This window comes from Thalia democratica, chromosome 4, assembly GCF_965202585.1.
Source record: "Thalia democratica chromosome 4, ktThaDemo2.hap1.1, whole genome shotgun sequence".
In the NCBI taxonomy this organism is placed as follows: Eukaryota; Metazoa; Chordata; class Thaliacea; order Salpida; family Salpidae; genus Thalia; species Thalia democratica.
The window spans coordinates 19,839,778-19,865,727 of NC_139168.1; the positions used below are offsets into that span (position 1 = coordinate 19,839,778).

The 25,950-nt window shown below is 23.9% G+C and overlaps 1 protein-coding gene across 1 annotated transcript; it reads right to left on the reverse strand.

Moving 5' to 3' along the window:
• Nucleotides 1-20,362: 20,362 nt before the first annotated feature.
• LOC145833745 (fas apoptotic inhibitory molecule 1-like) lies at nucleotides 20,363-25,950 on the reverse strand. The gene is made up of 5 exons (XM_082940914.1): nucleotides 25,797-25,950; nucleotides 25,283-25,358; nucleotides 22,721-22,873; nucleotides 22,174-22,223; nucleotides 20,363-21,035 (listed from the first exon to the last, which is right to left on the reverse strand). The coding sequence occupies exons 1-5, from the start codon at nucleotides 25,938-25,940 to the stop codon at nucleotides 20,886-20,888; spliced, it is 573 nt and encodes a 190-aa protein (XP_082797040.1). The 5' UTR covers nucleotides 25,941-25,950; the 3' UTR covers nucleotides 20,363-20,885.

Genomic DNA, 25,950 nt, shown 5'->3' on the forward strand with positions numbered 1-25,950 from the left:
TTACTGGATATTTTCTAACTTTATCAAATGCTTCCAACTGCTTTAAGTTTTAACGAAACTTGTCACTTTGGTAAGGTTTTAATACCATATTTTTTAAAAAAAATTCTGCTTTAAAGCTTTTAAATTTCTAAATTGAAAAACTGACTAATAAAATTGATCAAACATGATTTTAAACATAAAACAGGAAAAAGCAGTAAGCAGTATTGTTAGACAAGTTTACTTGAAACCCAACAAAAATTAACGCTCATAAATCATATATTTATGCATATAACATTTATAATTTGACAAGCTATCGTCTAACGAAACACTTAATTAAAGTAAAAAGGATATGGTAAATTAAGATAAATTAGTTTTTGAGTTAAAATTTCTGCTTACGTGTTAATAAAATATCTTAAGCACAAAATAAAACACAACCAATTAAAAGTCACATAGATAAACAGCAAGTTGTTTAAAATATTGTATATTATATAAAAACTACTTAAAATTTGTTGTACAAATACATGTTGTTTCAAATAATTTAGGTAAAACTAGTTCGTGAAAAATATGCCTTTAAATTATTCTAAAAAGTTATGAATATTATAACAAAAATAATAACTCCAAATAAACCAAATCAGTGCTACCAAAATCGCAAAACTAAAAACTAATGAAATTGCAGAGTTTTATACTAAGTTTAATTTTTCTTGTTTAGATTAATTTACTAGCAAATGTTCTTTTTACAGAAAAAACAGCACTATTAAAATATTATAAAATATAAAAAAAATCCACTTTCAGAAACTAGCATTTTTCGGTATAACTTCCGATTTACACGTAAAAACAAACAGCAACAAAAACTCACTTGAAGTTCCTGGTACGCCCGAACAGACCCGACCATCTCGCAGTAGAAGCCGAGACCTTTCCAACGATATGCGGATTGTACAACCTTTGAGAAGCTCAACGTTCAAAACTCGGCGAGCGCAAACAGCGAGGCAGAGAAGCAAGCAGTTTTTTTTTCAAATTCATCACAAGTCGCTTTATCAGGCACAAAACACAGCTAATAGGCCGCTCCAGCGCGCATGCGCCGTGCACACGCGCGCGCATGCTCAAAATTTGCGCGCGCTTTTTCTGCCGCGCGTGTGTGCGCTTGAAACAAAGTCGTTTTTTTTTTGTGAGCGCGTGTAATATGTGGTGCGCGTTTCCATTCGGGCACTTGTATGATGGCTGCGCGCGTTGGATGGCTAATTCTTCTGCCTATTATTTGCGCTCGCTCTAAACATTTCGCGAGCCGTCGCGGCTTGGGATTTCGCAGTTTCAACGCTGCTTGTGGCACAGAGGTGTTTAACACGTCGTTTCGAAGCTCTGCTTTTGATGAAGCCTTTCGAGGGGTGACCTTTTAAGTTTTATGTCGAATTATGAGCCTGAAACGATAATAAAAGTGTTTAAAACTTTGAAAAATTTTTAGTTTAATATTATAGTCATTTTGGTAAATTAACTTATTGGTAATTTGAACTTTTATAATGTTTTAACTTTTAAAATTTTTTAATTTAAAATTTTTTAATATTAAAATTGTCATTAGCATAGTTTCCGAATTAATAGTTAAGCTTTTATATTTTATATTTCATAAGATATTAAGTACTAAATACTGTTCTAAACCTTTTTAATTAAACACGTATCATATTACTTCAACAGTTTAAAACTTTTTTAGGATTAATTTATTGGTTTTTTTACAAAGAACTTATCACATAAAAGCAATATCATTTTGGTAGTTATTATTTCATTAAACTATTGTGCCATCAAAATAGTGAAACGTATTTAACTTTTTACTGTTTTTTTATTCAAATAAACACTACATTATTAAGATAAAGGTTATAAGAAAAAATAATATTTATTTATTATTTCCTGGGAAAAAATTTTAAAAGTGTGGTTTTTGAACAAACTTTCAACTAAACAGTATAATCATTTAAAAAAGCTTTCTTTTGAATTCTACTTCAATCATAAAGTTTATCTTAAAAAAAAACATAAAAAAAATAGATTTAAAATGAAAACTATTTATGAAGCTATATTAATAAAAAACCACTTTGTATGTTAATACTAAATTGTAAAATTTAAATTATAAATTTAGTCTCAATTAAATTAGTAGCATTTGATTTTACTGTGTTTTTTTCAGGATATATTGTGAGTAGATACAATGAAAAATTGTACAACTAAAAATTAAAATAACCTTTGTAATAAAACTAAAATAAAACCCAATTATTTGTTATGAAATTTCTGCAAAATAAAATTTATCTAGTTTTAATTAAAAAACCTTGTTTGTATTGTACTTTTTTTTGAAAGTATTATTAACTTATAACATCAAAATAAATAAAAAGTAGAAATCAATATGTTTTTTAACTTTGTTAGATTTTTTTGTTAAAGAATCTATAAAAAAAACTGGAAACATAACAAACAAAAAAACTAAATCAAAAGTGCTGAAAAAATTACTAAGTTTTATGCACATAAAGCATAATACTAAACATTAAAATGTTAAAAACTCAAGTTTTCACAAGCTTCTAGTTTTTTGTTGTAAACAGTTTTTAATGCGCAATCATTTTCAACTGATGTAAAAAAGTTAATCGACCAATCACATTTGAGATGATCAAATTACATTAAACTTACTTTCTTTTCTTTCTTTTTGCTAATAAATACAAAAATAGCTTACAGGCCTTTTCTAGAAAAGTTTTGTTCATTCTAGAATTTTCCGTGAAAATTTTTTTGAATCAAAACCGATATCTATTTTAACAAAATTTCAATTCAACCTTTATTTCGCATTTTTTCGACTAAAATTTGACTATTAATATTTCTAAAACAAAATTAAACCGAATTAAAAAAATTGTTCATTAACAAACTAAAAACTTACATTTTATTTTCTAAACTAGCGGTTAAGCTTTATTATTTAAATGAATTCAATTTTGCTCAAACTAAAAGTTGCAATTTAAAATTTTTATATGTTATAACTATTAAATGCAGGTCAACTATGTGAATATGCAAGCTCTTTAAGTATTCCAAAAAATAAATGAAAACAAAATTTGATTGAAAAAATTGAGATCCAAAAATGAAATTAACGATTAAACATAAATTAAATTATATACGTGGGTTTCACAGGTTATCACGTAGACCAGAAGACATTGAAAAACTGATTCTGAACAGTAAAACTGAATTTTAAAAAACAAGTAAACTAACTTAAAAGGTTTAAACACTTTTCAACTCAAATTGCGTTAGAAAGATTTCAAGAATAAAAAAACAAAATAAAACTGATCAATAAACTTTAATATTTTCTATACGTTTAAGGTAATTTAAAAATTTTTGTAAATAAAAAAAAAACGTTTACTTCAATCAACTTTAAATTTCTCTTTTTACGAATCATTAAAAAACTCAATAATTGTTTTTCTAAAAAAACTTTTTTTAGTAATGATATTGTTAAACTACAATAAATTATATTTTGTACGTAAATCCAACAAAGATGTTAAATTTCTAAGTATTATAGTTTATTATAAGCTGACTTTTTAACATAAACTTCTATGAAATCTTAAGTTACTAATACAAGGTAGATTATTTCATATACTCTTTTTCATTCGTTGAACTGCATCTAAACTTAACTTTGAAAACCCAGCTCTCAAATTATCTAATCACTTTAAAAACTGTAACATAATTAATCTACTTAAAATAAAAGTTAATACTAAAAGACTACTTTAACTTAATTACAACCACTTGAAATTAATACACTGTGGCTAATGTTAATGTAGTTAATTAAAAGTTCAGTTTTCAAATGTAATTACAAACTTCTAGTTTGTCGTGTTAACTTAACAAATTAGAACTTCATTAAATTTTAACTTTCGTTCTGGCAAATGTGAAAGAGATTTAAACAAGCCGAATTTATTTACAATTCGCCGAGCAATAACGGATATTTAAATGCTAGGCAACTCTAATACATGAGGCTAACGTCACGCTCGAGCGCGCACAATTCGATCGTTATGATCTCTTATCAGTGTTCGGCGAGTTTTATTGCTTGAAATTTTATCTGCCTTTTAAATGTTCTGTTTGCATTTTTGTGGCTGAAAATTGTTAATATGAGCGCAGAGCAGTATAAAACTGAAAAAAAAAACTAGCAGATTGTAGTTAACGTATACGTAAATAAAACACGGAAGCCTTTTTCCAAAAAAAAGTGTTATGTTTAAAATTTAAGTTATTTTCACTGGTCAAAACTGTCTTTGCAATCTAATACAAAAAAGTTGGTTAGAATATAGATAACAAAATAAACTAAAAACATAACTTCTACAAAAAAGCTAACATAAACTTTTAGTCTACTCTTGACTTTTTAGTGATTAAACAGTATAACGTTCATAATTTATAGAAAAATAAGTAGAGAATGTAAGATTATTTACAAAGTCTACATATTCATAATTTTTAAAATAGAAATTATTCAGTTTCATATTAAGTTCTACATTATTTTTGTTTTGAACTAAAAAACGCGTAAAATAAACTACTAAGAGTTTTGTAGAAAGTTATGTGTGTTTGTGGCAAATAGCGAAAGCATAAACAAGTTTGAACGTAACTAAAGTATGTTAAAACTTAGACTTATATATTTTCTAGACTTAATCTTTTCCAAATTTTGTGTAACCTTAAAATTAAAAGTTTTTCGGTAAGGCTTTATTTACGTTTGTAAAACTCTGTAAAAACTGAAAACTACAGCAAGGCAAATCAAACCAATTTAAACGTTACAGTTTCGAATTAAGAGTTTTACTGTCGTTTTAACAGGACAGACAAGGTCAATTTTTTATCATCTTCTGTTAATTAACTATGTAGCATGGTCGCCCCAGGGTCCGATTTAGTATTCCACAAGCCGACTGAAATCACGTTTAAAAACACATGTTTACATGTTTGGCATAAGACCAGTGCATTTCCAAACTTACTTACAAAATTCTCAACTTTATCTTTAGTTTAGGCAAGTTTTAAGTTTGTACGAACCACTTAATGTAAGTTAGTTTTCTTTAAAAATTCAAAAAATTTTAATTGTTAACATTTTTTAGAACAAGATAAAATTTCTAAGTCTCCAGGTTATTATGCTTATTTTTTCAGATTATACTAAACGTAAAATAAGTTGTAAGTTGAGATTTTTCTACATTGGACAACATTAAATTTTTTATAAAACCCTAACTAAGTAGGTAACCTACTAAGCGTTTACAGGTTATGATAATTTAATAAATGTTTTTAAGGGTTATCGTGGCTCAATTTTTTTTTAAAACAATTCTATGATAATTTATTCCAACTCATCTCTATGTTGGTCTATAGACATTGAAAACTTATAAAATGTACTTGTAAATTTTAAAATTTTACTGATAATAAATTATAAAATATTTAAATGGTTACTATAATAATTTAAAGTATCATACTTTTGAAAACTTAAACTTGTAGTGGAATACTAGTTAATTCACAAAAAAATTAACAACTTTAAGTTCTTATTTAATTTTCTGTTAATAATATGACATGCTTATAAATTTAATTTCTCAGACCACAAATTTAACATCTGTAATTTTACTTAAAGTCATGCCTAATTTAGCTTAAATAACTTTTTATTTTACTTACAGAGCAAATCACTCACCAAATAATACTTTTTGTATAAGTTCCTGCAAAATTTAAGATTTCATATGACAAAAGTAAAATACTTATATTTATCTACAGTTTAAAACAAAAAAACACTTAATTACTATTCAGTTTACAAACCGCTTCAAATATTTAAAATGAATTATTTAGCTTAATTTAAATTATATTTTTTCGTAAATGTACCTTGCAGTTTTTCTTTGGCTTTAAAAGCATTTTTGTATAAAATCTTTATTAATTTTTCTTAAATAATAGTTTATTAACATTTGCTTAAAATTTTAATAATTTTGTAAAAAACTATTTTGAAGTATGTAGGTAACATTTATTAGAGAACATTCACAAAAAAAACATACTAATACTTAACTTCGTACTTATAGTTTAAATACTAAAAATAAAACTTTCAATGATTTTAAAACTTTTAAATTTAATAAGCTTAAGTTCTTCTAATAATTAAAACAAGAATGTTTGAAACTGTTAAGTTTTTGCAGTGTTTAAGTTTTCTACCCAAATTAACTCCGTTGGGATTTACTTTTATATATAAATCAATTACTTAAAATTTTTTTTTTTTAAGCTGAGCGATGTATAAGTTTTTTTTAAAGTATTTCATTTTGTCTCTTTCAGTTGTACTACAAAAGTTTCAAGTATACTAAAAAATATTTGTAAACAATATTTATTGTAAAATTATTTTAATTTACAATATTTAGCCTTAATTTAGAACAACATTCTTTTTGAGATACTTGCATAATTATGTTGTAATAAGTGCCAAGTTTTAAATTAATGTCAATTCAATTATGCTAACTTAAGTCTATTAGGCTGTTAAGATCATAGTTTGAACACTTTGGTTAACCAAACATGAACAGTATCTTTTCTTTGTGAAAAAATACCAGCAAGTATGAACAAAAGCTTGTATATAATGTTTTAAACGTACTCGGTAAAGTTTGCTTCTATTCCCCTTATATTCGTTTTTTTTTTTTTGTTGGTTGTGTAAACATTCATAGTTATAGTCAAATTTGAATTTGTTCAAAGCTTCAAATGAGTTTTATCAAAAGTTGTGTAAACACTTTAATGACATTAAGTGTCACCCTTTTATAAAAATGAACTTTATTAAGCAAAAGTTTTGGTACGCCCCTGAAAGCTATGAAAAACTTTGAAACTTGGTTTTCGTGTTTAATTTTTAAAAGCAGTTGACTCGTTTGATTATAAAACTGCTAGTGCAAGAAATTTAAGTGTAATGTGGAATTTATTTTTTCAAGCTTTTACTATTGAAAGTTATTAATTCGTTTCACAAAACTTATTAACCAAGTATAAGAAAAAAAAATTAAACAAGTACTTTTCAAAGATCAAAAAGACAAAAATTAAAAATAATACACTGATTAATAAAAAATTTAAACTAAAGAAAAAATTATTAATATTTAAAAAAAAATTTCATGTAAATAACAAGAAAAACTATATACTTTTTTGTTAATTTAAATTTTGTACAGTAAAAAACTATTCATAAACAAGTTGATAAATTGTGAAATAAGTGGTATTATTGTTTGTTAAACGATAAAGAAAAGCACTCAAAAAGTTTGGTTTAAGGACCTGGTGCACAAAGGAACTTTTCGGTTATCGAGTCATACACCACATGCTTATAAAACTTTTTACGAGCTATTACATATATTTTTTATCATCTAGACATTCAAATCTTTAGTAATAAAACAATCAATTTAACGAAATGAAAGAAAAGAAGACTAAACGATTGTGTGTATCACTTTATGTTAGCTATTTCAGAGTAAACACTACAGTTTTTAAAGTAGGTACTTATAATAATAAAATATTAAATTTGATTAAAAAAAAACAAGCTACAAGTATAATACGATTTTAGTATTTATTTTAACAAAAAATACGTACGTTTTTATAATAAAAGCGATTTGATGCAAGAGTTATTTTAAAGTAAAAAATAAAAACCTTACAAAATGCACTGAAATTAAGTTTGAGGTTAAATTTATCAAATTTATTAAGATAATTTAACGAAGTCTGCAGTTTTATAGCTGTAAATATTTAACAATATTGACTGTTATTTAAACTTTTACTTAAATTCTACAAGTTTGATTACAACTTTCTATAAAACCTATAAAAGCAGGCTAGCTTCGGTTATCAAAATAGTGAACGTAGGTAGAACAAAAGAGTTTGTTTCAAACCATATGCCTGGATTGTCGCTTATTTTGCTGATACATACACGTTACACATATGCTTCGTTACGTTGAAGTTAATCCATCATTTTACATGCTGAATTAATACCAAATGATAGCGGTTTGCTCAATACAAAAGTGTAATTTTGTCGTATTGAATTTGTATTTCATTATCGTTCTTTTTTAATACAATCTAGCGTTTGATTTGAAAATGCAGCATACTACTTTATTGTTTAGTTTTAAATATGTATACATTAGTAAGTTTATTTGTAAGTCATTTAAGAAAAAAAAAGACTTTTAAAGTTATCAAATTTTAAATATGAAATAGTTTTCTAAAAAAACGAAAATATGGTTGTGTTTGGACATATTTGGCTGTGAAAAATAAAAGAAAAAACAATTAAGTGATATACTAAAACATATAGTTTAAACGACAAAAATTACTCAGAGTATATAGTCCAAAGACCTGGTGTAAGAAGGAACCTTTCGGTTATCAAGTCTTACACCACTTGGATACAGTTGAACGTCATTTGCTCGGACTAATTTAACGTCATTTTCCAGAACTTATAATAAAGCTGCATTTCTTGTTTCTTAGTGTTAAGTTTTTCTAAGATGTTTCTTAGTGTTAGGCCATACTATGCATTTAATAAAAATCAAATTTGAAAGAAGAAAATAAAGAAAGGTTGTGTAAAATTGTTTGTTTTAAACATTTTATTTACAAAAAAACTAAATAAGTCATAAAAAGTAAGTAAGAAATTACTAAAAGTGGCTGATAAGTTTATAAAAATAGTTATAGCTTTTTACTTTTTTCTTCCATTTGGTTGGAATAGTTAAATAATAAAGCTAAAGCTTGAAAAAAAATATACAAATGGTTTTTTTTGTCAACAAAGCATTTATACCTTTTATTCGTATTAAAAAGTTCTACTACCTGAAATACGTTTTTCTTTACAGTCTAATAACTTGAGATGATAATTATACAAATAAGTTAATATATTTTTATTTCTACCTACTTGTGTTTTGATTAATATATCGTACTTTTTAGATCATACTTAATTACAAAACTAGACTTCGTTAAACAATAATTGTGTTTTATAAAATAATGGCGACAAACTACACTAAAATTACCGTAAGAAATAATTGACTTTGAATTATTAATTGTTTTAATAACAGTAATATATCTTTTCAAGACTACTCTCGAGCATTTTCATATTGAAATCATGGAAAAATATTAAATTAATAATGCATTATTTACGTCATTATAATTGAGTCTGTCCGTAGTTATAGAACAAAACAAATAAAGTTTTGCAGTTCCAACTACTTAACAAATGTAAGATTTAATGTTATTTTTATTGTTATTATTATTAATAGAGCGTAGTTTGTTAAAAATAGTGTTTTAAGAACGTGAGGTAAAAATTTTAAATAATATTAAATTAGTCTCCTTAAACGAGTAATAAATGCAAAAACAAAACAGTAAGGTATGTTTACGTGTATTTACAAGTTTTTTAATACTTTTGCCTACAGATCTAAGGTAGTTTTTAATTTTTTGTTATTCTTTTAGTTTAACTTAAGCAATCGTTTACTAATAGCAATAATTTTGTTAAACTTTTGTTACAAAATAATGTATGCGTTTTTTAAGGTTACAACTACAGTTTAGTATAATGTTTTTGGTGTTTGCTTTCATTAAAATAAAATCCAAAATTTGTTAGACCATCATTTTACATGCTGAATAAATACCAAATAACCGCGATTTATTTCATAAAAAATTGTCGTATCGAATTTTTAATACATTATTGTTCGTTTTACATACTTAAAAGTTTGATATTAATTATAAAAACACAAAACAAAATACTGCAAACTAGATTGAAGAATTTTTTTTATGCAAATATAAATACTAATTTATAAAACAATGCATTAATATGCTTTATTTAATTTATCAACTTAGAACTGTTTATTCTACTATCTTCAACTGAAATGTTTAAGGCATATTTTTATTACATACATTCTTAGCATCAATAAAACTAATTTAGTTTAAGAAGTAAAGCAAAATCTAGTATCTAACCTAAAAATGCAGTATACTGTTTTAATTGTTAAACAAAAGTGTACATACTGCAAATAGGTAAATTTATAAACTGTTTTATGAACACAGTTACTTTTAACATTAAAATGTTAAAGCATAACAAAAGTAGTAGAAGAAAATATGTTTTTCTGGAAATATTTGGCAGAAAGAAAATAAAAAACTAATAAAAACTTTTAGTTTATATACAAATAGGTCTTGATAAGATAATAAAATAATTGATTAAATTTTTAGCTTCTTCAATTGAACTGTTTTAACTGTCTTTTAGTACTAGGCTATACCATGCATTTTTATAAAAATAAATTAATCTTAAAAAGTAAAACACCAAAAGGTTATAAATATAGTTGTTTAACTTTTACACTTTATTCACTAAAACAACCTAAAAAAATCACTCAAGTATCTTAAGTTACTAAAAGTGATTGACAAATTTTAAAACAAAATTTTGGCTTGTTACGATATTTTTTCTTCCGGTTGGATTATTTGAGTCATACACTAAAACTTTAAAAAACAATGAAATATGAAACTTATAAGTTTTATTTTGCTGTCAAATATTGATACTTTTTATCGTATTTAAAAGTTCTAAAACCTGGCTATAATATTTTTTCATAAGCTTATAATTTCAGATGAGAATTATGCAACTTGACTGCAGTTTTACTTACTTGTGTTTTGAATAAAGTATTGTACTTGTTTTAGACCACATCTGATTACAAAAATAGATTTCGTTAGGCAATAATTATCTTTTTAGAAAACAAAGGCGAAAAACTATACTATAAAAACATCCAAAATAATTGACTTTGATAATAACATGTTAATTGTTTTAATAGTAATAATTTTTCCATTTATTATTAGTAAAGTTTAGGAACTTCATGCTAAATGGTAAGTATTAAAATTATGATAAAATATAAAAATTAATAACGCATTATAGACGTCATTATAATTGAGTCTGTTTCCAATTATAACACAAAACAAACAAACTTACTGTTTTTAACTACTGTACAAATGTTAAACTTATTTTTATTACTAAAGCTTATTTTGTTGAATACTAATATTTTTTTTATATTGACTTAAATTACCTGAAGTTAAAGGTAAAAGGAATTATGAAATCAGTCCCTTTGAAATAGTATTAAAAAGAATAGAAATAACCAAAATATATTTATAAGTATTTACAGTTGTTAAACTTTTTACAATACTTTTACCTACAGACATAAATTAGTAACCTAAAACTTTTATTTTTTAGTTAAACGTGAGCTTATAAACCTTAAACTAATATTAATATATACTTTTTTCTTAATAAAATATATAAGCAATTTCTTTGCTTATAAATTTTAGTTTAGTATAATGTTTTGGCATTTGCTTTCACTAAAATAAAATCCTGCAAAGACTTATAAGTGTTCATTAATGTACCTAGGTCGAGTTTTATCATATTTTTAAAAAGCTTTACTGATACCAATCATATCAAATAAATTGCTCTTTATAGATGTTTTTAAGCAATTATATGTCTGATAAGTATAACGTTGAATAGTTCATTGTTACTTTTAACAGGTGATATCATTACAAAATTTAGTATGGGTTTATTAAAAGTTTCTTTGTAAAATTTATAAATTGGTAGCATTGTTTTTATAAATATTGAAAATTTTACCTCACTTTTTATAATAAAACTATATACATTTTTCCACTAAATTGTGGTTGATTATAGTATCAAAACTACATCAACTAATCCTAATCTCAACATATATAAGTAAATTAAATATGTTAGTAGATATTTTATTATTACTCTTTAATTTTCTTTGTATTTGAAAAAAGCTGCTTCGACAACTTTTTACTGGTTATATTTTTTATAAATTATTTTTAACCAGTTCATGTTTATTAACTTTAATTAAACAGACAACGCATAAAACATTTTAGTTTTGTAATTCTGCATCAATCTAAATGATTTAAAAAACTTGATTTTTGACTTGAACTGTTGTTAAAAACAGTTCTTGTAAATGTTTACTTGTTACCAATTAAGAAGTACGTATTTAACTATCAATAATAATTTCATTGACTTAGAAAATAACAAAGATCGATTATTGTTTTACTAAAACATGGGAATGTATTTTATTATTATAAAAAACAACTTAAACTTGAAATAGTTATATTGGATCGTAAAACAAACTGCGTATTCTTATAACACATTTAACTAGAATTTAAATTACTCATTTTAAATTGTTCTGCTGATTGTATTCAAAACTCAAAGTTTTTTATTTTTATTTTTCCGTTTTTCGATCAAGATTAGAATTAAAAATTGTAGGTAATAACATTTTTGATGTCCTGGTGTGCTGACGCTAAAACACGTATGCGTGGTGTGACTTGATAACTGAAAGATTCTTCGTGCACCAGGTCCTAGGACCAAATGTTTTGAGCGTATTTTTTGTCGTTCAATTGACAATAATATTACTAACTTGATGTTTAAAAACTTTTAGTTTTAAAGTAAACCATTGCTGTTTAAAATGAAACGATGAGTATTTATAAGTTTGTATCTATATTTTTTAGTGTAAAATACAAAGTTTACTCTAATTTTTACGATATAAATAGACTAAGATAATTCTACATATATACACTGTGACGAATATTTTATGGAATATCGTTTTTGTAGTTTATAAATATTTTTCTCATTTAAGCTATACAGCTAACAATTACCTTGTTGTTTGACTATAAATAAATTAACAAAAAACTTTTAAAATCAACAATTGCTGGAGAAAATGACCAAAACAAAGTTCATACCTAAAATAGTATGTAAACCCATAAGGCTAACTTTTAAACATTTTATAATTACGGATGAGTTTATATAATTACTAGAATATGTCTTGCATTTGTTTAAATGCCTTATATCGACCTTAAATGCACTTAAAAAATTGTTTTGAGATTTTCGGGAATTGTGTACTTTTTAATCAACTTGTTTGAAAACAAACTTATTATATTTTTATTTGTTTCTAAGTTTACCTGTTTTTAAAATGGTATACTTAGTATTTTTGTAAAAATCAAGTAATCTACGAAATTGTATTTAAAAATACTTTGCCATTATACTAAAGATCAAAAGTTTTATTCGTCATTTCTAATGAAAATAGTGTAATATTCTCTTAAAATAAAACCATTAACAGCTTGTTTTTTTAGAAAATATATTTTGAACGTATGAGTAATAATTTTTTGTTCATAGGCAATTACGTGTGTTAAATTTTTCAAAAGTTACAGATCAGTGTTGCTAAGTTTGACACAATCGTTTGTGACCAATACTGGTGCATACTCTAGTGGATGATACTTAATATTCATATTCGTTATTATAGACACTTTTATCTTTTTTAATGTATTGTATTTAGTCGTGTATTAATTAATATTTAAAATGTATTTGGCCGCTGCTTAATTTATTTTTATTGTTGCTTTAACTTACGTTGTTAACAAATACTTAAAAATAGTTATTAAATATTACTTACTTATATGTAAATAGATCTTGAGCGATATAATGACAACTTTTTAAGGCTTTTGTTTTACTTATAACTTAGCTATGATTTTTTTTCGTTATTTATATTTATTGTTTTTGTTATTTAATGAAATTAAGAACTAATAACTCATTAAAAACCTTATGTATTTTGACAATAAACAATAATTTTAATCTGATTTACTTTAAAAAATTAATATATAAAAGTTGTTCACGTTTAATAATTTATTTTTAGTTAATCAGTTTTATACATTTTTGATTTTTTACAACACAAACTTGAAGCTATTATGTATTGTAAGCTTAAACTACAGCGGTAGAAAAGCTTAAAGCTACACATCTAGCAAAGTAAAAAGTAAAGTTTTGACTGTAGCAACTATTAGATAAATATTGTGTTAACAGGAGAGTTTGATTTTAAAAATATTGTAGAATTTATAAACTAGTTTATAAAATTATTATAAATTTATTATCATTCTGAAGTTTGCTTCAGACCTTAAATATAAAAATTGAAACAGTTGTTCTTATACATCAGAAACAATATTTTTTAATCAGAGTTTTTATTCGCAATTACAATTAAGTTCAAATGAAAAATTTGCATTTGATTAATGTTTGGTTAATGTATTTAGTTTAACTAATTATCAGGCTTTTTCCAGTAAATCTTATCATTTTTTATCCAGATAATGAAAAGAATGACGTAAATAACTAAATCAATTATGTTTTGTTTACGTTGATCGTTGTTCAAAATGTCACCCATAATTGATTTAATGTTTTCCAACCTGAATAAATTTCTGTACTTTTCAAATAAAACTATTTTGTTCAGTGTATATGGTGCTAATAGCGTTTTATTTTTTCAAGTTTGGTGGTTATAACAGTGTTTTGTTTTTAAACTAGGTAAACTATTTACAAGTGTGAAAAAAAAATATCTCTTTTTACAGGGCAAACAGTATTTTTGTAAGTTTTTTTTAAGTTATAAAAAACACAGTGTTGCTATTACTATCAAAATTTTATGCATTAAATTTTTATGAGTGTTTTATGAGTGTTAAATTTTTATTTCTTGTTTTGAACAGTTGTTCAGTAAAAATTAATTAATTGAAAGACTTGTAACTTTAAAATAAAATTGTATTTAAAAGTAAATTTTTTCGGTTATATTTCTTAATTCAAATTTTTGATATCAAATTTGCCAAAAGAATTTTTTTTTTTCTTAACTCTAATTTAGCTTTTTACCTTTTAAACGTTAACAAAGATGTTTTCATTTAGTTATTGAATTAGTTTATTAATGCTTTCGAATTTTTTTTCTATTTAAACTTTATAAGTTTGTTAAAATGCTTCAAATACTTATTTTTCAGAAATTTGTAGTCTAATGTAAGAATATTTAAGTGTCAAAATGTTTAGATATTAAACGATACATTTATTTAAACATAATCTTGCAAAAACTTAATTTTTTGAAAATCGTAACTGAATGTTACAGATGTAAATTGTTCGAAGTGAAACTTGTAGTTAACTGTTTATACACTGAATATATTAATTACTAGACTGCACTGTACAGCCAAAATTTAGGTTGCATTCTGGTTTTGTCCTCGAAAGACGATTTCTAAACTTTAAACTTATTTAAATTACGCTTTAGAGTTGAATTGATATGGAAATTAGCATCTTATAAGATTTTCAGAATACCAGCGGCTTCATAACTTACTTTCTGCAGATTTAGGCTATTTTTGCACAAAAGTTTGTTTTATCAACAATCTACAAGTTATTGTAAATCAACGACAAAGTATTTTCAATTATCGTATGTAATGCGTGTTACATGACTTATCAGAGATTAAAACAAGTTGGTCACTCTGAGAGTGCCTTCAAAATTTGCATGGTTATACTCGTCAATTGAGAAATTTAACAAGTTTTTCATTGCCCAAAATTATTTCAACTGCTGTACTTTTCATGCGAGCCATTCTCAAACTTTTTCGCTTTGTTACGTCAGAAAGGGCAACAGAGCGCGTTATAGTGTTTGCTGAGTTTTTTTTCGTTTTTTATATTAGATATTTATGTTTGCTGAGTGTTTTTTTATTTATTTTTATAAATAAATATATATTGTTAGCACTATTAAAAAAAAACTAAACTTATCATTCAAAGTTTATTAAAAAAAAACAAAGAAGTGACCTTTTAACTTTTAAAATAGTTCTGTAGTTCATTTTACAAAGTTTTCATGTTTTATGTTATAAACTTGATTGTCATAAAATTCCATTATAACTATAAGCTTAATTTGTTTTTGAACAAAAAGTTTCAGCTAATAAACACTTAAAAGTAAAAATAGCTTAATAAGATGACGATAATAAAAAAACTGTCTTGAAAGCTTACTAAACCACATGTATTTATTAATTTACATTAGTCAGTAACTTATTTTTATACCAAGTTAATCGTGTTTTTTAATTTTTCAATTCTAAAATATTTACAGTATTAGTTAAGCTTTACATTTTTTTTTTATTTTATCTAACTTCTGATAATTTTTTTGTTTGATAAATGTTTGTTTCCACAAATAGATTTTTTTTCAATTTTCAATAATTATTTTTTAAAACCGCACTTTTTTGCTTAATCTATTATGTTTGCTAACACTCTATTTAAGTATCTAGAAGTTTGAAAACTTAAAAAGAAGTAATTAATTAACTAGTTAAACTTAAATTAATAACTAAGCAACCGGTAAAGTAATAATAACAATTCACAGCTTTAATAAGTATTTTAATAATTCCAAATAAGCATTTGTTTGAAACAGGGTCGCTAGTTGGATATTAATAAAGGAAAATTTTCCTAGAAAACGATTTTTGCGGATTGTACTTTGTAGATAAACTTTTTGCGGGCAGCAGTTATTTAAAATAACTAAAGTAATCAAGAAAAAAAAAACACTGTTCAAAACCTTGGATGTGATAAAATAAGCAGTGAGAAATTTTTAGTGACTACCATACCAATTATCAAATAAAGAACCAAAATTTAAGTTTTTACCAATTGTTACAAATAGTAAGTTTTGAGTAAAAAAGCATATCAAGGACTGCAAATATAATTTTTGTTTAACGACCTTATATTCTCCTCTACCCACAGTGTGTTGACCCATAGATTAAAAGTACAATAAGGTTTGTCCTACTCAAGAAAACAATGTTTTATACCTAGATCACCATTAACCGATTAAAAAAATAAAGCACATGTTTTCGTAAAAATATATTTAACCAGCCTTTTTTAATTTTCTTGGTATCTTTAAAGAAAGTAGTTAATTCTAAACCTAGGTTTAAAAAATTTAATTTAAAACTGTTTTATACTTATTTACCTAAAATTTTATTTTGATTAACTATCAGAATCAGTAAATATGTTTTCTTTTATACATAAAACTTTAGTTTAATGAGTAACGAAGTATAGTAAATATGTTTTTTAGTTAGTAGAGTTCTGTTTTGAAAATAGTTTTAAACATTTTTAATTGGTTTTTAAAGTTGATGTATATTTGGTTCCCAAAGCATAACTGTTTCTTAGTTTTTTTAAGTAGTTTATAGCATATATGTCGTTTAGTTACCATTTATAGCCAAATGAAAGTTTGTTTTCAAAAACTAGTTAAACATAAAAGCTTTAGTTGTGTTTTACCAGTAATTCTATAGTAAAATAAATTTACTTAACATTGTTATGTATGTGAATACAATTAGTTTTTTATTTGCTCACTTGTTTGAGTGGCTTCAAAATTTCGCTTGGTTGAAATTAGACTTAAACGATTTTTGTGACTTTTACTCTTGAGGAAATATCTTTCTTTCATGTAATCTAAATTTCAGCATTTTCAAAAATATTTTGCTTTGTTACGTCACAGAAATCATCAGAGCGCGTTAGAATGTTTGCTCGGCAAAATACGGGCTTTTGTTTGTTTTATTACAAAAATATTAGCGCTTTTGATAGAGAATGAGATTGCAATATTTTGAAAGTTTTAATTTTAAAGTTGTTTAATAAACGTTTTTTAGTCATTAAGTTATTTATACAACAACTATGTCCGAATTTTTATATGTTTTTAGGTTATAAATAACGCTGTACTTCATTGAACAAAAAATATTGATAAGCTATGCATTTTATGTAAAAAAATATTTAGTGAAACATAAATTAACAAAAAGGCCCCAAACATAAATTTAAAAACTTATTTTCCCTATACGTGTTAAAACAGATGCGCAAAAAAAATTATTACTTGAAATATAGTTTAGTTACTGGAGTAAACATAATCTTCAAAATCTAAAATATTAGTCATAATAGTTAAAGGCTAAGAAAAAACACTTAAAGGACTGCTGTAACTGGTTAAGTTTTTTTTCACATAGTTTGAATGAAAAACATATTTTTCTGAACTTATTTGTAGATGAAAAAGGTTTATTTACTTTTTGTTTTGATTGCTAGACATGTTACCTAATTACTTATAGGTGCTAGACTTAAAAAACTTCGATATTTTAAATAGCTCTGCGTCGTTATGAATTATCGCCTTAAACTGTTTTTTGTTCAATTCACTTTTACCTTCATAGTCAAATATTTCATAAATTTACTTTACATACTTTTCTTATAAATAAGAGCTTGTGAATATTTTTTGTATTTTTAATTTCAATTATTTTATGAGCTTAAGCTGGCATGTAACGATTATTGAAGGTATTTAAAGTCTAAAAAATAAATACAACAAGTTCGTATCATCTAAGTTGTTCGACATTGAAAACGAAAAACTATAAATTTTGAAATAAAATAAACTTCTAAAAAATTTTCTTATCAGCCCGGGCCTTAGTTTATAAATTAACATATTTTTCAAAAATTTGTTTATTAACTGCTTTTTTTTAATAAATCAAAAACAAAAACTTTACAGCTGAAACATATTTAATTTAAATTTTTTTTTATAGATTTCTAATATACAAAATTATTTATACTAAATTAATTATAACAACTTATTAAATTTAGTATATAAAGTTATAAACTATCATGTGGCTAAAGTTAAAACAGGGTTTTACTGAAAATAAAACAAATTTACCTAAAACATAAATGTGAATAAAAAAATTATTTCAAAGCATTTGTAGCTCACTAAATAATTTTTTTTTGTATTTTACTGAGTTTTAAATGCGAAAAAAAACTGTTATAAAACATTAGTCGAATTGTTCTATTTACGCTATCCTTTCAAATGAAAAAAAAATATTACGGGTTTTGAAATGTAAAATTGTAAAAAATAACTATGATAAAACTATAATAATATTTTTTAGTTATCTCCTCTGAATACAAGTTTTAAAAGTTAAGTAAGTAAACTTAAACTGTTTTGTAACAGATATTAATAAACAAAACTATAATATTCTCGGTATGTTTTAATAAAAAATTCCTAAAAATATGTAAGTTTTCAAACAAAATTGTTGACCCTTTTATTCAAAACTTATAAGAATAAAATATCTCTTATAAATAAGATTGTTTTAAAAGGTATAAAAATAAATAGTATATAATGTATCAGATTAAAAAACTATCTGCTTATAATTTATTTTCAGAACAAAAGCGAAACATATTTACTCAAAAAGCAAAACTCAGCTTTAATATAGTTTAAATAAAAATTGTGATACATTTAAAATAAACAATATATGAATAAATAAAGTTTTATTTAAAAGATAAAAACAAGTTATGTATGTGAATACAATTAGTTCTTTATTGGCCCACTTGTGTGAGTAGCTTCAAAATTTACCTTGGTATAATTTCAATATATTTAAGAATTATTTTTGATGTTGAGGAAATATATTTCTTTCATGTAATTTAAATTTCAGCATTTTCGAATATTTTTTGCTTTGTTACGTCACATAACGCATCAGAGCGCGTTAGAATGTTTGCTCGGTGAAAGACTGGATTTTGTTTGTTCTATTACAAAACTAAAAGCGCTTTAAAAATTTATTGCTGCTTAGCTTAATGCAATAAAAAAAACTTGAAACTGATTAAAAAATGTTATTACTAAAACAAAACTAATTTAAAAGAATATGTATACATCATTTTATGTAAAACGTGGAGCTTAAAATATTTTGTTAAAAAGTGTTCAATCTCAGATAATCTGATGAGCAAAACTAATGAGTTTAACTAGACGATGCCGCAATAAAATACATTTTTTATCTTTCCTGTTGTTAAAAACCCTGTAAATAAAGCGTATAAGAAAAAAAATAGTTTTATACTGATTAAAATTTTCAAAAAAAAAACCCAAATATTTTATTAATGAGATGGCAATTTAATTCAAAAAATTTTGCTAATAAATTACCAAAAAAAAAAAGATAACATTTTTCTCAAATTCTTGCTTACTACAAATTAATAACAGTATGAAAATACACAAAATAAGAAAATATTTCGTAATAATTTATTTACATAACAGAAAGTTTAACACACTTACCCAAAAAGCAAAATTTAAAACCTCAGAATATTTAAAAGTAAAAAAAAATAGTATGTTCAAAATAGACAATATATAAGAAATTAAATTTTAGTTTAAAACTACACAAAAAACAAACATATATTGCAGCAATCTTGTTTGATTGAAATTCTATAGCTTTAGATAAAAACTATTTGGTCACTTTAAATGTTTGAAAAAGTTCGTATTTAGTATTTTTTATTGAATAATTATAACTACTAGAAATAAATCAATACTCAAAGCATTGTTCGTTCATATTTATTAAGAAGTTTTCGTGAAATTTTTTGTTATTATTTGTATTTTTAAAACTTTGTTTAAAAATTGAACAACTATCATACGCTAAATTAATAACTTTATTAAAATTTCTAAAAATAATTAAGTAAACATTCATTGGTATAAAAAAAAATTGAAATAATTTAAATGAGGTTATTTAGTTTTTTAATCATTTTCGATTTTACTGTTAAAAAAGGCAGTACTAAAAAATACTTAGTATAACTTTTAACTTTCTGGGATACATAAAACAAGTAAATTGTTTCATAAAGAAAAATAAAAGATTGTCGAACAAATAAACATGTAAACCAGCAGAAAGTACTTTTAAAACTCATTAAAACAAAATAAAAGTTGTGAAATCTGTTTAAGTATATAATTACTATTACGTTACTTTAAGCTAATCTAAAAAGCTATATTTTTGGTATTAGAGTTTAAAAATGTATTTAAGTAGAAATATAAATAAAAAAAAATTTTCGATAGCTCGAACACACTTATTTTATACATGCGTTTAAATTCTACAAAAAAAGAAATAGTTACAATTTTAAAACACGTTATTATGATAAATAGGTAAATGCAAATAAAAGACACATTGATTAGACAGCTAGTAAATATACCTTTTAAAATCATTTAAAACTGAATAAAACTGTAAAAGTTCTAGAACCATGTATAATAGTTGCTATAAGATTGTATATTGAAAAAAATCAAGTAATTTTTAACTAGTAATATTGGTAAAAGTTTATATTGTTATGACTTTTATTATAAAATTTTAAGGTTCTCACTAAGCAATTGACTACCAAAATACAAATTCAATTTAAAATCATTTGTTTTTAATTCTCAAAATAAGTGGCATAGGGTTCTCAAACTACCATTTTTTCAAAATTTTTAACCAGACATGTCATTAACCAATTTGTCGTCGACGTACAGAACGTGGATGATGCCATTTCTCCTGGTGCCACTGCTAATCGCTTTGATGTGGCACGGGTGCGACAAAACTTCAAAGTGGGTTTCGGTGCCCTCATCCGTGAATTCGCCCTTGGATGGAAAAAAAAAGAAAAAATATTAATGAAAAAAAAGTATCTTTAAATTACATTAAAAACAAAATGATACAATTTTCAAACATGTTTCAAATAAAACTCGCCCTGGGATGGAAAATATATTGATAACTATTTAAAAGCAAAAATTTAATTTTTAAATTAAACTTAAATGTTTAATGTATGTTTAACATTAATTAAACTTAAATGTTTAAGAAAAAAGTATCTTTAATTTAAACTAAAGATAAAATAATACATTTTTCGAACATACTAAAAATTAGTAAAAATTTTAAATCAAATTTTTGACAAGTGAAAAAAAAAGTTAAGAATAATCATATTGAAACGATATTATATAATCTTTAATTAAAACAATAATTATTTTTTAAAACTTAATCAATGTAATGTTTAAATTAAAAACTTAAATCCTGGGGTAGTGAACTCGCCCTTAAAAGGAGAAATATTAGATTTTTAATCAAACAAAATTAATCTTAAAAACAAAAATAATTAAATTAAACATTCTAAAAGTTACTAAAAAAATGTTTATTGTTTTTTTGTAAGTTGTTTGTGATCAAAATTGTTCTGTCCTATAGATAAATACCAATATTTTATGAAAAGTTTTGAGAAGTTATTACAATATAAAGAATATTATTGATTAAATCTTTATTTTATGACAAACTTTATAACAAACTAAGAAATTTTGAAAGTTTATTCTACCATGCAGAAAAATTTTAACCAAGTTTTTTTTTGGTAAGATGTTACAATTTTTTTTGCCAAATTAAAAATAAGACATTACCCAATTTTAATTTAATTAATTTAAATACTTATTCAACACTTCTTTCATAAAACTTTACTCAGTTAAAAATATTTATAAGATATTCAGTCAAAATAAATGCATTTTAAACTAGGTAATTCTTAAAACTAATACAGTATTTAATGATTTTGAACTGAATATGCAGTTGAAAAAGTATGTGGTATTTTGATAGGAAGTACTTAAACATTCACAATGAATAAATTCAAGTACGAGTTTGAAAAGTCAATATGTTCTATGTTGTTGATAAAACACACATGAGTAAAAAAATTAGAAATATAAAACAATTTTTGGAACTTTAAAACTTTAATATGAAATAATTAAAACTTACAGCAGTGTCTAGTTTATCACCATTAGCCCATACATCCATAGTATCTTTCTCTGTTTAAAAAAACATATACTAAATGTATGGTATAATTTATATAAAGTAGTATAAAAAAAAACAATATTTATAAAATTTTGTTAAGAATATCATTACATTTACATTTGCAGTTATTTATTAAATTGATAAAATAACTAAAATAATTGAAGCTTTACTTAGATAGTGTATGCATTGGCAAGAACTTGCAAAGCTGTAAACATTTAGAAACCTTTGAAATTCAAAAGTATCAATATGAAACTAGGATTAAGAGAAACTAAATAAACTCAAACAAAAATACTGTGAGTAATGTGAAATAGTTTAAATGTAAACTTTGCAATAAAAAATAAAAATTAAAAAAATGTTTTGTATGGTTAAACTATCTTTGTAAACAACTATTGATTTTTTGGTATAAACACATAATTAGTAAACAGAACTTTAGCTATACATTGACGTAGTTTACACTAAATTATTTGTTCAACTTAAAAAAAATATTCAAACATTTATTTATTTAACTGACCAAGTACGATTCTTGAATCTACACCAGACAATTTTAAAGTCCAGGCTTTTGTAGTTTTTTCTTTGTTTTCCACAAATTTCTTCAAACTTTTTCCGTCAATACTGAGTGTGTACTCGTATGCTAATCCAGATACCGCGTGTATGTCTATGTGTGCTGTAAAATTATATATAATATGTAATAAATAGTGTAAAAATCATAAGATTTATTTACCAAGTAGCATAGTAAAAGTAGTTTATTATTTAGAAATAGTTTTTTAAAGTATTAAACTTTAGAACACTTACTTTTTTTGTAGTATACTGAAATATCCCATTCGCGTACAATTCCCTACCAACTTTTTTATATTTTTCTTTATTTATTCCTTATTCTTTATATTTTTGATTTGTTTTTATCTAATATTTATTTAATTTTTACAATCACTATTACCCTTAACCCTTGGTCAGTAAGCGGTTCTTGGATCTGACTAGGTGTTATTTGATCGCGGATGGGAAATGATTGTGGGTTTGAAATGAGTGGTTCCCTTTTTTTATAATTATAAGCAGAAGAAAAAAAAAACATATTAGCAGTCTGTGTGAGTTGTTAAAACAGGATTAGTTAACTTATTTAAAAGTAATAATTAACAGCTCAACTTTTTATAAGTTTTTATGTTAATAAAGTTAAGAAATATATTATTTTTAGCATGATTAATACATTTAAGTAACTGACAACACATATATGATGTTTATTCTTTATAAAAAACAATACATATACTAAAAACCATAAAATTCTATGATTACTAAGTAACGATTAACTACTTAAAGTTTTTTCTTAAAACTAGCTTGAATTACAATCAAATTTTAAAAGCTCTGTTTTATGATTTATTAAATAGTAGTTTTCAATCTATGTATATCTAGTAAAAATTAAAAATATAACAAACCACTTATGAAAATTTGAAGCTTTATATTCATGTTACTTCAATGTAATTTATTTACATAATTTTAAATTAGCTCATAAGTTTAAAACATTTCAAAAAAAAAAATCTTTTAAAATAAAGCTAAAACAATGTCATAGATATGTTTTTGAAAAATATTTAATGTACTTAAAAATATAAACGTTATTTTTACTTGCGCTAATTTTTTTGAAGGTTTAAACTTAAACAGAAATTAAATAAATATTTCATTACAAAAGCCCTTCGAAAATCATCTGATAAAAAACAACACGTTTTTCAGTGCTACTTCATCAAATATGCAAGAACAAGCTAAAATGTTATTTAATGATTTTACAAAAAGTTTAGTTTAAAACATACTTTTTGTATCATTTAACTTTCAAGTTAAACAAACAACTTATAGATATTCAAGTTAACTGGGAAAGGTCACACAATTGCTGAGACAACTAACTTTCATTATAAATGTATAGATACCCACAGATGCCATGTTTATTTTTTATATACAAATGTAACAAAGTATAATTTTAAGATTTAGTAAAACGTATAGGTTTTATATCAAGTAATTATTCAAAAAAAAGTTTTTTTTCAATTACAGTTTGCTTATTTTATCAAACTTGAGAAATTTCAATAACCATAAAATATAATCATGTAACACTCATGAAATATATTAAAATTATTAAAAACTGAACTTTTGTTGCAACAAACTAACAGTATCTTTATACATACTTGATTTAATAATAAAATGTCTCTAGAACAGTTTAGACATAGCAAAACTTTGTCATTCACTTTTAAAATACTGTTATTCTAAACTTATTAAGGTTTTTTAAATATAAAATTAATTACAAGTTAAATATTTAACAAAACAGTATTGCTATGCCAGTGAAAATTATGTTATGTCTAGTTATTCGTTAAAGTTTAAAATTTAAATTATGAATGAATATACAAGAAAATTATAATTTTAACGTAAAACAATGTAAACTTGTTTTATTCTGAAACATAATTCAAATGTAAATTAACAACTATTTTTAGTGTTTTGAGCATTTCAATGAGTTAAATTTTAGTACACTTATTTAATACATTGTTACTAAGTTTTTATTAAATTTTATTTTTTTTTAACTTACAAAATGTACAGCTTATACAAAAACTCTTATTCAATATTATTAAACTTGGTTAAAATTTAAACAAATAAAAGAAACTTTATCGGTAATAATGTTTAATAACTTTTTAAAACCATAAACAAAATAAAATGGTGAGCAATTTTTTTAGTTTGCAGACCAGATTTACCAGAAAGACTATTTTGATTTAATAAAATATCTGAGCATGGTGCATAGTTTTGAAAATTGTACAATAAAAATTAACAAACTTCATTAGAATAATTTCTTAATGTAAAAACAATTTAATAAGCATTATTGTGAACTAAAAATAAAATTGAGAACACAATTCAAAGTGTTTGTTACAATAAGTTTAATTTATTTCACTTTAGATTTTTTCATGCTAAAAAATACAAAAAATAAATTTACTGACAGGTTTTTTGTTGGGAGGCTATACTTTGCCTACCTTTATTACAACATCTTATGAAAAATTATTTAAAATTTGACAAATATCAATGTCTATTTTAAAACAAAAAACTCCTTTCTAACCTGGTAAATTCTTTTTACCAATGACAAAATTCTCTCTTCCAACTAATCTGAACATCCAGTCTTTTCTCATAAGTTCCTGTATAGTTTTTATTTTTGAAAAATTTTAGAATTATAACAACTTTATGCAATAGTTTTTATTAAGGATAAAAGAAAATCAAGACATGAATAAAATAAATGTTTTTAAAACACTTACTTTCAAAAGCTTGAAAAATCTGATTTGATAATATGTTGAATTGATGCAAATGTTTAAATATTTACTAATGTCAAGGGTATAGTTTTATTGGAGCTTATTAAACTTTTAACTTGTTATGCTAAAATATAGTTTTCAACAGTTTACAAAACTTTGATCACACCAATCAATAAACTTTAATTAATTAATGTAAAAAACTAAAATGTTGTACTATACTTACAAAATAAAAACAAGTTTTCAAGTAAGCATATACTTTCTTGAACTATATGTTACTGAAATGCAACTTTTTAGAAAAAAGCTATAAACTACTACACAAACAACAACCTTTCCATCAACTTTGATGACTCTCTTTCCACTTGAGGTGCCATGTTCAAACTGCACGTTGTAAACTCCATCGCTCAGTGATATGTCCCATTCTGCAACCAAGTCACCAGACTTCTTTATCTTCTTTGTTGACATTAAATTCATTACTTATTTG